The following is a 14,233-nucleotide window of genomic DNA, read 5'->3' as shown; positions in this document are numbered from 1 at the left end:
TTGAATGATTACCCCTTCTCAGAAAATAGTACAAAGAAATTAGCACTTTGTTGAGGAAGGGAGAGGTGGCAAAACTTCATAATTTCTATTTTGTAAAATTGTTACACTGAGGACATTTTCTTCAAAACTATACAAGAATTATAATATGCACTTTTACCCATGTAGCTGTAAGCTATTTTGTGTTGTCCATTTTTTCCACACATCTATGTTTTTTCTCATGGTTCCATCTCCACTGCAATAGAAGTTTACATGTTAATTTATAAATAAAATATTATTTTATGATATATCTAACTCTATGCTGAAAAATAAGTAAATCAAAAGATGGTATTTTAACCCACAAGGAGACAATTCATTTGGATACTAATCACAGGGGATTCAACTTAAGAGGATGCTGAACTCCCTGCAGATCTTGTCTCAGCCTCTAATAGCAGCCAACTGTGACAAGGGAACAACAGTCTCAATTACTACCTGGAATTCCTACAAAGAACTGGAATAAGTGTGTTTTGGAGACAGTCAAGTTAGAAATAGATTTCTCCCTTTTCTAATCATTTCTTTATGGATTAAAGGCAGCCACAAGATAAGAAAATTTATAACAAATATTTACCGGCATGATTTCTTCAAGTTTTCTAAATTAATACTCAAAAGAAGATAAAGCAGAATAAAAAAAACCCCACCATCATATAAGTACTTCCTTCATTATTATTGCAATAGTGCCCAAAAGCTCCAGTCAGAATTATGGCCCCATTTTTGCTAGGTACTGAACCCACATGTAGGAATATCTATCCTGCACTGAATAATTTACAATCCAGTTTGATTCCTATGCCTCTAGATATCATCTTACCCCAGCTACTCACTCCAACTGATTACTTGTAACCTATCAGATTTAAGAGCAGGACTCTGACTCCTTCCTCTAAGGTAGGACAAATTGGATCTTCCGTCTTGATCCAACTATTTAGCTCCAAAGTGTCAGTGACTATGCATCTCATCTCTACCCTGGGTGGATTTCCAGCATCAGACTAGTTTTACTAGTTGAGACTCAATCAAGAGGTGCATTCTATGCCTATCTTCCTGATTATCATGAAAGTTCAGCAGGCAACAAAATCTTGTGACACCTGCCAAAGTTAACTTCACAGACCTAATATGTAAAATCCCAGCCTTAAAGGAGTAAATTGAAAAAAATCCCATTGACTTTAATGACACTAGGATTCACTTATTTTAATTGAACATCTCACATTTTATGATATTCCAGTAATATTCTTTGCTTAAATTAATTTATTTCAGATTATGCATTGAGATTTAACAAAAATGTGACATCATATACAAGACTTGGAACTTCATATAGCTATATCACTGGGCACAAGTAAATTCCTCACAAATGCATCTTCACAACAAGTATTCTCTTCCCTAAAAGAATTCCATTTTGAAGATTTATAACAAAGTTAAAAGTTAAAGAGAAAAGTAAAGTAAGTAAGTACATGAAAGTGACTTGGTATACTCAGACAAAATGGCTAGTATAGAGGGCTGGATTGTTCAGAAAGCTGGCAATGGCAAACACTGGACTGGAAATAGGATGTATATTTTTAACTATGAGGGTAATTAACCTTTGGAACAATTTATCAAGCGTCGTGGTAGATTCAAAATCACTGGCAATTTTTAAATCAAGACTTGATTTTTTTTAAGACATGCTCCAGCTCAAAAGGAATTATTTTGGGAAAATTAGATGGCCTGTGTTTTACAAGAGGTTGGACAAGATGATCACTATGGTCCCTTCTTGCCTTGGAAACTATGAACCACTACTTTTTACTTTTGGTGACTGTTTTAAACCTAGGTCTGGCTTCTGATTCCTTGTGATCAGAAGTAAGAACAATTATCCAGCAGATGGCAATATGTGAAAAGAGTAGTCTCCATCCCAGTTCCAGAAGACAATAATCCAGATAAGAAACACCAGCTCATCTGTTATTTTTGTTGATACTCTCAATAGAAACCCCTAGGCCACAAAATATGGGGTCTACCCCACCCCCAGCTGGTTAAAGGTAATCCTTTTACAACAAAACCAAAGCACACCAGTTGCTTAGGAAGCTTAAGTTTAAGCATATTAAAGGACTTCATTCCAGATTAAGTGTTTTTTTCATTTAAAGATGCACAATTACAAATATGTGAATGTTCATTAACATACGATACAGGGTAAGAGCACATAAAAAGCTGCTTTTTGTAGCAACAGATTGATTTTTTCAAGTTCATTTTTTGGTGAGGAGAGCTTTAAATAGAAGCTGCACCTGAAACTGTTCTCCTTCCCAAGCAGTCAACTAGAGTCAGAGCTAAACTGGAGAGCTCTAAGATATGGCCAATTAGCCCCAGACACTAACTGAATAAAGAACTGCACGGAGGTCCTATTCAGCAGGCTGTATTTTTCTTCTTCAGCGCAGTGGTGAGAAAGAGAGAGGTATAGGAGGTAGGGTTTGAAGCCACTGATTTGTCTCATTCTCCATTCACTAAGTGGGGACTAAGCAGAAGACCCATCCCATCACCCCTATTTAGCATGAATTGATCTTACTCTTCAATGGGCATCACCAGCAAAAAACAGACTACACATAACTCCCACAAAACTTGAAAGGAAAAGTGGCTTGAGTGACTAAAGAACAACTAAGAGCAATGGTGCCCAACTTTATTATACAGAAGGCACACAAACTAAGCACAACCTTGTATGGCCTAAGCAGACTACGTATTTTAATAAGATTTAAAGTCGCCGGTATTGGTTTATATTTTAAATTCAGCTTTTTTTTGTATGTAATTAGGTAGGTTGTTTCTACGTACATCATCTATTTACACACTCGTGTAAACTAAAATGATGTAAACATGACAACAAAATGCTAATGAATCAGCCGTTAGTATATTGCGTTGAAGCAGACCGGGGGCCTTATGAAATGAAACCTATACAAGCCACAGATTGGACAATCTTGACCAAGAGGACATCAGAGAGAAAAGAAAGAGGGAAGGGGACAACAGGAAGAGAGGGTCAAAAGGGGAGTAACAGGGAAAATAAAAGCCTAAAAAACGGGATAAACAAAAAATACATATAAGAAGATTGCTTAACCATAAAATAGGAATTCTCCCTCCGTTTTTAGCTTGCAATCCAATTAACTATCAATTAATTAAATAATAAGTAAAATTAATTAAATTAGCCAAAAAACAATAATGGCTCATCTTTTCCTCTGACCAAACATTTGAAATCTTTTAAGTGGTGAGGGTGCTAATATAGCAGGCAGAAGAGATACTACTCAGAGGTGATTAAAGAGCACTTCTCCGGAAAAAAATCTGTGAAAATGGCACCTTCTAATGCAAAGAATTCAGACTTATATCTGTTCACATTACTCATTAAACTAATTTTTACTTTTAAATGCAATTCATTCTGTAAGCACAAAGCCAGCTCATAGAAGGATCTGGAGTCTACTCTGGCTCATGCATTACCAACAGAATTCTTAAATGCACATTAAACTTTATTTGCGCAAAAATATAAATTGTGTCCAATTTTTTCCAGATTTTAGAAAATCTAGAAAACTACAAGCGTTTCCAGATACTTTTAGAAAGTGTTAAATATATACCCTGGCAGTATTTGAAAGAACACTGCAGCACTAGGAACCTGAAATTAAGTGACCAATGAACAAATGAAAGTGACTTCATTAATTTTCATTCTCCAAGAAATGCAAAAATTAAACAAAGGCAACTACACTGAATTAACATTTTTTCCTTTCAGTAGTCAAAAGTGTTAGCAACATAGGTAAAATAATTTATATATTTTTGTTGACTACATCCCTTTAAATCCCATGTAAATTTCCCTTAACTTTCTTTTTTTGCTGGTGATGCATGAACTAGGAAGAACTGTGACTTATTTCCAGACAGTTAGGGGAAAAAAGTTTTACTTGTTAATTGGGCAGATGTAATATGGATGTCATTCATACAGTAAGTAGGGAATCCTACAATGCCATTTTTGGAGAGAGTCACTTTTCAGAACAAAACTTCGCTTTTAAGCCCTGAAAGAAATAAAAACAACTATGCTTGCATGACATGTTTCAAATATAAGAAATTAAAAGTAGTGGAGCATTTAGTAGTGCCCTCTCTCCCTCTGAGGTATTTAGACCAGTCATCTCATTTTAGATCCAGTTTAAATGCATATGATTCTACAATTGCTTTTAACATGAATTTGGTTTCCATTAATTCCTGCAGTTTTGGAATTAAACAAAAGCTAGAAGGTGTCAGATTGCATACATATGCTCCATATATACCCTGTCATTCTTGATGTAAAAGTTCAGAAGACAAACTTAGTCCACTGGCTAATAGAAGCTAAGAATAGCATGGAGTGAGGCAAAAAGATCCCTTACATTAGAATTCTTTATCTAATCCGATGCAAGAGGAGAAACAGCTTGTTTTGGAAATCAGAAAGACAGAGGAACAAATTAATAACAAAAATGATCATTATTAAATGTAGCACAATGAATTTGTGTATTAAAAAGTAAATGCACTATACCTGCAGGGGACATCACATAAAATCCTATCATAGAAGAGGACCTCTTTTCTTTCATTAATGTCTATCTGTAGACTAGGGATGCTGGAAGCATCGTGATTTACCACCATGATGCAAGGACTGCTTAACCTTTTGGCCTGATGAACCAGCAAATAGCAGCGCTTGTTGTCGATATCATTAGCAATTACAAACCCCTCTGGGAACACAAAATAAAATGCATAGGTTAACAGGAAATAACTATATTTTGCATTCACATGGGGAGTTCATATATTAGCCAACCACTGAAAATATTCAGCAAAAATATCTAACAGAGGTCAAAGAGTTGGATTATGCTTTACTACTCAATAGTTATATTTTTGAAATGTAGTTTACTCTGTCTTCCCTTTAGATTGCATAAATTGTTTGAAGATGAGCATTTTATACTCCTGGTTTTTAAGCCTCATTTCAATGAAGCCTAAAAATCAAAAAGCATTTGGAAAGTGGAGTGCTCTGATGAAATTAGAAGCGATAAATCTTTTACACAGCTGCAATAAAATACAGCTCTTTGGCATCTCATCCCAGAGTTAGCAGAGCATTATCGCAGAGGTAATATGCACTGGTGCCTGAAGAAAAGGACAAAGCTGCTCTGCTGAACATAACATGTGGTATTTTTTCCAGCTATCTAATAGAAATAAGGATTCTGAAGTTAAAGGAGAGTGACAGTAAACAGAAGGTTCTTAAAATGAAGAACTAGCGCATCCTAGCCTAATATTTAAGGAGAGCACTAGAACAAAAATACCCATGGTACAGTCCATTGAATTCACACTAACTTAATTACATAACAAGATTAAGCTCTGATCACATTTAATGCTCCTCAACTCTCTGCAAGTGTGTAACGCACACAGCTCCTCTTCTGAGCCACAGTGAGGCAAAAAGCTTTAAAGACTACCTGCAAACACCTTGAGAAGCCAACTTCTGGCTACGGAAATGACTCAAAGTGGAAGCTAACAATATAATTAAATAGGACCCTTAAAAAAAACAAGTTTAAAATCTGTTATGTGCTAAATATCTCTCCAACCTAACCTTGCCATTTGGAGAATTCAGCACTTAGCTACAGTTTTGTTATATGTTTTTAATATTTGCAAATGATATTTTACAATAAAAACCTTTGAAATTCAAAAGCCTTGGAAGCCTGAGGTAAGTGGTCCTGACCAACTTACCTGGAAAAGGATTGTTCATGTCTGCATGCAACATTTCAATAAGCTGTGCAGTCTTAGATCCAGGTGCAGCACACATATCTAGAATCTATCAATAAAAAGTTTTAACAGTAACATATTTCACAATTTCTCAAACATGTTCAGCAGTTTTGATTAACTGTAGTTTCTTGAGAAAATAAAAGATGTTTTAGGCATAAAATAGAAAATCCAAAAGTATGACATGAAACAGTCCATTCAGATGAGTTACCCTTGTTCTGAGCATATATCCATCAGCTAAGAGTGGTGTTCCAGTTCAGTTCTCCATGCACATGAGCAACTATCATTAGAGTTAATGTGAACTATGCATACACATAAAGGGTACATTTACACTACATTTTTTTACTTAGTTAATTACCTTAGGTTAACTGAAAATGAATATATTAGTAAAGGCTAATTTGGATACTCCCAAGGAGTTTGTGGTTTACCTTAGAGAACAACCCAGGGTAAACTACAGACTTTTGTATCCTGGAACAAACATATGGGAAGTGTATAGATTACCTTTTATAAACATGTCAACTACCTTGAGTTAACTGGCAATCAACTCACTGAAGATTTAAAAACTTTAGCACAGACAAGACCCCAGAAAATAAAAGATCCCTATGAAAGATAAGTTACTTGAACTTAGAAGCCTGTACACTGCATGTTAATGCAGCAATGTAAAAGCACCATGGAAACACAAACAAAATGAGCAGATATTATGAAGCTTTACCTGTTGTTTAAAAAAATATTAAGATGCATCATGGATAATACAAACAAACATTGATATTCCTGTTGAAGAAAATAAAAGGATGAAGGTGAAAGCAATGCCAAAAAGCCTGCACACACCTTAAAGTTGCTCAGCAACGGACAGCAAATTAAAACTGAACTGCACAAAGACGACAATAAGATTAGGTAAAATCTCAGATGCAAAAATCTTATTTAAAAAAGGGTCTTTAAGTCATAGGGCATGAGACACAGGAAGGGTGGGGAAAAGGATAGATGTTTTCTCACAGTAAGCTATAACTTCTTGCTTTATGACCCTAACTGAAGAAATATTAAGTGTGTCAGAATCAGGGGACCAGTCACCATATGATATATAGCTCCAAATCACCCAGGGTTGATTCACACATCTTGTGGTGTTGACAGTAATCCAAACAAAACAAGTAAAATAATGTTCCTAAACAGCTCACTTTCTCAAAATGAAAAAATAAGCCACAGTGGAGATCTTAAAAAGTCTACTCCATGTTATAAACAGAGAAAGCCATAGAAAAGGAAGGGGAAAAAACATACACGGTATATGTAAAAGCAGTTGAATTTGGAAAATAAAATATTTTTGATGGATGGTTGCAATTAATTAATTCAAAAACTTAAACCTGAAGTATATGTAGCTGAAAAAAAAAAATCTGTCTTATTTTTCAACACACATGAAATGCAGCCTAGAGTCATTGCTAGTCTCTATATGCAGAACACACAGTCTGGCCTAATAAATAAAGCATCAACACAAATACTATGGGGTTTGTGATCTTCTTATTTAATTACTATTCATATTCTCATTCTTATTTTTCCTATAAGACCTCCAGTTCCCACGTTATTTTAAAGATTACCTTATGATGAGGATTAACATTAAGCAGCAGAGGAGGGATCATACTGACAGCTTCTTGACGACTAATGTTTCCCTAAAATAAAATGAGCATGTATGCAGTATCCATTAAATCTTATAGAAATGTGATTTATTTCACAATAAAACATTAACAGTACTGTATAAATGAATGCATGCTGAAAAAGTCAGTACTACAAAACACGATGCAACCTTCCCCCTTCCTCTGCTCACCTTCCTTTCCGCGCCCACAACTTTTTCCTTTTCACAAGTCACAGATGCAGAAGTTTCTCCTCTGCTTTCCTCCTCTAACCACTCCACTTGCTCCAATGACCCCACCCCATCTTCTGATCTCATTCATGCCCACTCCTCCGCTCCCTTACCCTTTTCCTTAACCTATCACTTTCTTCTGGCTCCTTCCCCTCACAATATAAGCATGACTTAGACTCTCCCATCTTAAAAAACCCTCCCTTCACCCCACTTGTCTATCCAACTACCGTCCCTTCTCTATTCTACTACTAAATTTATAGAACTATAATCTACAATCCACATCGCTGTCTGGAGTTCCTCTCGTTCAATTCCACCCTAGACCTTCTCTAATCTGGCTGCTGCCCCTTGCACTCCACTAAAACTCCTCTTGCCAAAGTCTCTAAAGATCTCATTTTAGCCAAAGCTCAGAACCAGTAATCCATCCTCATCTTCCTTGAGCCGTCAGCCAATTTTGACACCATGGATCACATGCCTCTTGAAATCTTATCCTCCTTTGCTTCCATAACTCTGTCCTCTCCTGGTTCTCCTCCTACCTCTCTAACTGCTTCTTCAGCATATCCCTCGTGGATGCCTAGCCATCAGCTCAGGCAGAATATGGCTAACACAGACATCTTAATTTTTCCCCGACTATCTTTCCTCAATCACTGTGGACAATACCACCACATTGCCTGTCAGTCAGGCCTATAATCAGGGCATCATTATAGTCCCAGATCCTTCTTTAGGTCCTCGCATCCAGGCTGTCCTCACAGATTCTTTCTGCACAACATCTTGAAGATGTGGCCTTTCCCATCCATTCACAGCTAAAACGCTCAGCCAGGCGCATATCTCACGTCTCAATTACCACAACATCTTTTTCTCTGGCCTTAAATACAGTCTTGCCCTGCTCATATCCATTCACATTGGTGTGTCATTCCATGACTAGGGCTCCCAGGCACTATGGCAACACAAATATTCAATAATAATAATCATCATCATACTGACATTGCAATCATGCATTCTAAATTTTGTTACAAATTTTAATATCAAGCACACACAAAACTGATAAATATGAGTCAATAAGTAACAATATTACTTCATCCTGCTCAAACTTCTCTTTTCCCTTATGACTAGCAATATATTTGGTATTCATAAGAGCAAGCGACTAGAGAAAGTGGCTCCAGTCAAGCATAGTTCAGATAAGCATTATACAAGCTTCCCCACCTTTCTCTGTATGTTTCAGGATTCAAATTCATTAACAATCTTCTATTATTCCCAACAAAATGCTCTTTAACAGAGACAGACAAAGGCCTAAGTTTTTTAACATTGACTAGTGATTTTGGGTGCATGCATTTCTGGATACTCAGTTTGAGGCACCTTAAATGTTCAGCACTACATCTACCTTCTGGGGATGGGGAATAAGCACTTTTAAGGCACCTCAAATTGCGCAATCCAAAATTAGAGACACTCAAAATTCACTAGTCACTTTTAAAATTTAGGCCAAACTTTTGCAACTGTTACTCTGTTCTGCTTCTGTGATATTAAGACACTGTCCACAATGGACAAGGATGAGATAAAATGGATTTTTATGAGACATACAGTGACCTTAACCTAGCTCTCCAGAGATCATAGATAAAAATCTAAAATCAGAGGCCCAAACTCTAAACACTGATAAAACACCCCCAATACAAAATAAAATAAAATATCTATGTTTATCCAATAAACACCAGGAAAACACTGGAAACGGTTTCTTGTATATGAAAGCTTTTCTATACAGAGCAGGATTGTGGACCACAGGGCTGTGATTTCTAAGGCGCACGAACATGTTGCACATTAATTTGCCCGTGTAAACCTGCAAGTGTATATTAAAGGCTTCCTAGTGCATTTTAACAGAGTTTTGTTTGAAACAGTACTGCATGAAAGTGCACTAGGGAACATTAAAGCGACTACTCATTACCTACTATAATGAGTAATGTATACAATACAGATTACTCTTACCTCATATACAAAGAGAAAGCCCCTCAAACCTTGATTTTTGGGGATCAACATAAATAAAAATTGCTAACAAACCCCAAAAAATCTATAATTATTGCTTCTGTTTGCGGGGGCTTATTAATTTGAATAAGTGATTACTCTATCATAGCTTGTCTACTTGGTGTCATAAAGTGCACCACAGGGGTATTTGTAAGCACTCTAATATGCAGCGTTCTAAGTGCCCCGGGTAGACCCTGCGGGAACACACTAAAAAATACCTAGTTCATATTAACTGTCCCCTGTAGATCATGCTGGCATTAATGTAAACTAGGTACCTGTTATAGAGTAGGGGCAGTTAGAATGGAGCATGTTAGGGCACTTTATAAATCACATGCTGCTAGAGCACTTTGTCAGCAATGCATGGAGAAGCCGTCACTTCCCAATAAAAAATGTTCTGGTTCTAAAAAGAAAAGTCAGCTTTGGAAACAAACAAATAAATAAATTGTAAAGATTTATTTTAAAAAGCCTTACACATTCCGTCTCGCTAACCAGAAACTGATGAAACTTTTCCAGCTGTGGTGACTTCCGCAAGATTTTTCTGCTCAAGTTAGTGTGCCATGCTAGCTCTTCTGGATACCTGGTAAAACAAAGACAGTCCCCGAATGCAACTCACCACAAATTGATCTAACCTCAAAAAACTTTCTAAATGAAAACATAATGACGCTTTTCTTCCAGCCATTTAAAAACTAAATTATCAAGTTGTTTGAACCATGCAGAACACAGGACAAAATTAAAATATGTAAGATGGCCAAGTAAGAGAAATATTAGACTTCTAAGATACCAGTTTTCAGACAATTCTGTTACAACTCTAACTATGACTATTTCATTTTAACAGCTTAGCTGAGTCCACATCACAGATATTCGGGCCAAAATCTGCCATGGGACAGTTTGATCTCAGTAAGAAAATTTGTAAACTCAACAGAATGGGACATTATCAGTCTCCTCCTGCTCCTAACTGTGACATCAGTGCTGAACAGACTTTGTGATGCAATTATTATCCTCACACTAAAGTAGCATCAAAGTGAACAATGGTCTTCATAGCAAACTATCAAAGATCTCACAGATCATTGCTCCAAAAAATTCCACTGGGCTATTCTTTGCTTGTGCAGTGGCAAGTGGTCAAAGAAACTCTTTGCTGAGATCATAGCAAAGCACACCCGCCATCAGATAAATTGAGACTCATGATTTTACTCAGTACGTTGGAATGTTTCATAGGAACAATAACATTGAGATGAAAGTGTTTGATGAATGTTCATTATTGCTAAATGTAGCTAGTTTGGAATTAGTTTGTTTAGAACAAGATGCCTTATTTTCTAAATGCAACTGCTGTCTCTCTTGTGCACTGTGAGATATTCCAGTCAGCCATGTGGCCTACATTCAAATGACCACTGTTCTTGGGGATGAGACCTCACTTCTCTGAACTCAGAGTAAGAACATGGCAACACCACAATCTTGGGCTGCTGAGAGCAGTGAAACTAAAGAGATATTAGTGGCTAAATTCAGACCAACTGCTTCACTGTCCAAGATGTAGCAGACTTTTAGCTTACATATTAAACAAAGGTATATTTATTTAACTCACTGCCTTGTAAAGCAATTACACATACCTTAAAGGGACTGTTAATTTGATTTTGAAATGGACTACTTTTAAAGGACTCCCAATTTCTAACACAACCATTTAAATAATAGACCCTGATTTTTTTTTAAATTCCTTTAAAAATATTTTTCTGCTCCCCACTAATGTCTCAGAGAATCTTTTCAGAAATGGAAAAACCTACCAGCTACACAGGAGAAACACTGAAGCTGACTATACCCAAAGTGCTGTCAAACACAAAGTAACACAAACGGAAAAACAGATTCTCCCCTTCCACAGGTCTTGTTTCATTGAGTTATAATTATGGATAAGATTTTGTCATGGTAAAATTAAAAAAAAAAACATGGAACAATCATGGTAAAAATGTACAAAACCAGGATATGGGCACAGCGAGGCTAAAGTCCAAGCCCTACCACTGAGAGCCGAAGCAAAGAAGTCACGGACATCTGTTGAAGTCATGGAATCTGTGATCACAGTAACCAAACTGAATCCTTAATTATAATAATCTTATTAGGTTATTTGTAACTACAACAGATACAGACTTTTCAAATAAATATGTTAGTGTTTCCTTTTACAAATATGATGTAACAAATGTTAATTCTATAAGAAGCTTCATTTTCGTTACTAAAATGTGATGGAGAAAATATCTGCCAAAACCAGAGCTCTTGAGCACCATAAATTAACTTCTAACAGCACCAAAAAAGTTATAATATGTATAAAAATTATATCTGTAGCACTAAAAGGGTGATGAGTTATATGCAATAAAATTTGATTAGCCAGCTGGTATCATTTAAAAAAAATATTATCCAAGCTGACCTATGGTCCAGGGTTTAACTTTAAGGTCAGTGAATTCCACAACTAATAGTATACATGTTAATTATCAGATAAAGTAGGAAAAAAAAGAAAGCAAGAGAAACTTTTGAAACAACATATTGTGAGTTTAAAAAGTGTCTTCGTTTTCCTACCACTTTAGTGGTTGTGGTACTTCAATTTTTTGCCCATCTACCACCAGGTCCTGCAACTCCTTGAAATACTTGTTCTTCAAGCACTGGAGAATTTCTTTTGCATGGCTAGAAAAAGAACAGAGTGTTTTGATTAAAAATAGTTGATTGGAGAATGAAATAAAACAAAACTGTTTTGATTACAACACGTCTATCAGGGACTGAGTCACCAACCCCATACTGCTCTGAACCCCACATCATCCTATTTCATCATCAATTCTCTCCCATTTCTGTTTGCTGTTATCTTCTACCATCTTGATTTTATCCTTCCCACTTTAGGAAACAAGATCACACTCTTGCTGATGCTTCTGCAAACCCTTTGCCCAGCAGCTCCAGCAACACAGTGAAGCTGATGTCAGTTTCACCTGGCTGCTCCTATTGCCTGAAGTGCTACTTGCACTATCGCAATTCTGTGATGCTGCTGCAGGCACTATTCAGAGGATGAGCAAAAAGAAAGGAGAATGAAGAACATAAACCCTCTCACCTGGGGCAGCTTGACACCACCAATGACATCTCTCCCTTACAGGTGAAAGTAGATAAATTTTTGCTTTCACCATGACAAAAACCGCCCCCCAGCCCGGCATCCCACCTGGCAGGGGGTACAGGTACGCCAGTCGCGGCCACTACGGCGTGGGGGAGAACCCCCGGGGCTGACACCGCTTCCGAGTACCACGCCTCAGTCGGGCGGGACCGCTCAGTCCGTCCCTCACCTCTTGTAGCCGGTGATGCGCAGGGTGGCAGGGAGCGGCTCCCTCAGCGCCGCCATGAACGGCTCCCATTCGCCCTCGGGCACGAGCCGCAGCTCCCGGTAGTAGCGCTCGAACAGCGCGTTCTCCTTGATGATTTCGGGGTAGCCTCCTTCCCAGCCCTGCAAGAGGCGGCGGCCAGCGGGTCAGACGGGGCGGGGGCGGGGCGCCCCGCGGGTCGGGCGGGGCGGGGGCGGGCGCCCCGCGGGCGCGGCTCCCGGGCTGGGGAGGGGAGGGGAGAGGGAAGTCTCTCGCGCGGGGACCTGTCTACGCGGCAGGAGCCCTTAGCACGCCGCAGCAGCGCGGGGCCAGGGCAGCCTGTGCGCGCGGGGGACGCAAGCGCTCGGCCCCGGATGCCCTCGCGGCCACAGTGAGTCGGCTACAGCCGGCTCCATTCCCCGCCCAGCCGCTGCTCACCGCCTGATCCCGGCCCTGCCTGTCCCCGCCGCCTCCTCGCTCGCGGCGCTGCTGCTGCTGTTGCCTCTGGCGGTTGCGCTGCCTACGGCCCATCGCGCCCACGCGCTGCACGAAACCTGCTGCTGCCGCGCGCCACAGAATTTTCGCAGAGCTGCCGCAGGCCGGCCGAACAGACACACTATGTTGTCACGTGGCCTGCCTGTGGCTCTGCGCGTGCGCGGGGTCCTTGCCGGCTAACTGCTCTGAAGTGGAAAGCCCCCTCAGAGGCTGCCCACGAATTCGCCTGCAGCACAAGCACAACTGTACTAATTTTCTCCTTTGTTGATCCAGCTGGCAGCGGGACGTGCAGTTGATTTTATGAACCCGGGTCTACCCGGCGAGAGAGACATCTCTGCATCATTTGAGAAGAGTCTTTGTTTAATATTTATGGGCTGGCGCTTATTAGTGATAGCCCACGGCATTGCTGTCCTTAGGCGCATGCGTACCATACACATGAGGAAATAAGGGTCGGGACAGCTCCCGCTGTCTCATTTTTTATTGGATAGTCTAAACAATTGACAGCCCAGCTCCACCAATCAATTTTTGCCCAGGACTGACATGTGAATCCTGCCGTCATATATGAATGAAGGGAAAGCTGTACCAGAACCTGCCTCAGGCCGCACCCCCAAATAGTGCCTCTCCGCCCGTGGCAGCTGGTGTGGGCGGGGTCACTGCTCAATGAGAGGGCAGGTAGCTAGACAGGAGATATGGGTTTTCATTGTCGTCCCCGCCCCTTCGTGCTGATTGGCCGGCCAGCGGCAGGCCGACCCGAGTGCCTACCTGTCCGGGCTATCACCGCCGAGCGTTCGCTCCTTGGGGCTGCGGC

The 14,233-nt window shown here is 39.4% G+C and overlaps 1 protein-coding gene across 1 annotated transcript in view; it reads right to left on the bottom strand.

Moving 5' to 3' along the window:
• Positions 1-13,531, bottom strand: part of NSUN2 (NOP2/Sun RNA methyltransferase 2) — a 34,581-nt gene extending 21,050 nt beyond the window's left edge. The window contains exons 1-8 of the mRNA XM_067529632.1: positions 13,369-13,531; positions 12,916-13,073; positions 12,170-12,274; positions 10,085-10,190; positions 7,341-7,412; positions 5,722-5,806; positions 4,526-4,718; positions 158-232 (exon numbers count right to left, since the gene is read on the bottom strand). Coding sequence (XP_067385733.1) covers positions 158-232; positions 4,526-4,718; positions 5,722-5,806; positions 7,341-7,412; positions 10,085-10,190; positions 12,170-12,274; positions 12,916-13,073; positions 13,369-13,461 — 887 coding nt within the window. The 5' untranslated portion in view covers positions 13,462-13,531. The remainder of the gene's footprint in view (positions 1-157; positions 233-4,525; positions 4,719-5,721; positions 5,807-7,340; positions 7,413-10,084; positions 10,191-12,169; positions 12,275-12,915; positions 13,074-13,368) is intronic.
• Between the last annotated feature and the right edge of the window lie 702 nt (positions 13,532-14,233).

Source organism: Emydura macquarii, unplaced genomic scaffold (assembly GCF_026122565.2).
Source record: "Emydura macquarii macquarii isolate MOO-44397 ecotype Brisbane River unplaced genomic scaffold, CSIRO-AGI_Emac_v2 contig_320, whole genome shotgun sequence".
In the NCBI taxonomy this organism is placed as follows: domain Eukaryota; kingdom Metazoa; phylum Chordata; order Testudines; family Chelidae; genus Emydura; species Emydura macquarii.
Note: the sequence above shows the minus strand (reverse complement) of the source record. Positions and strands in the feature narration are given on the sequence as shown.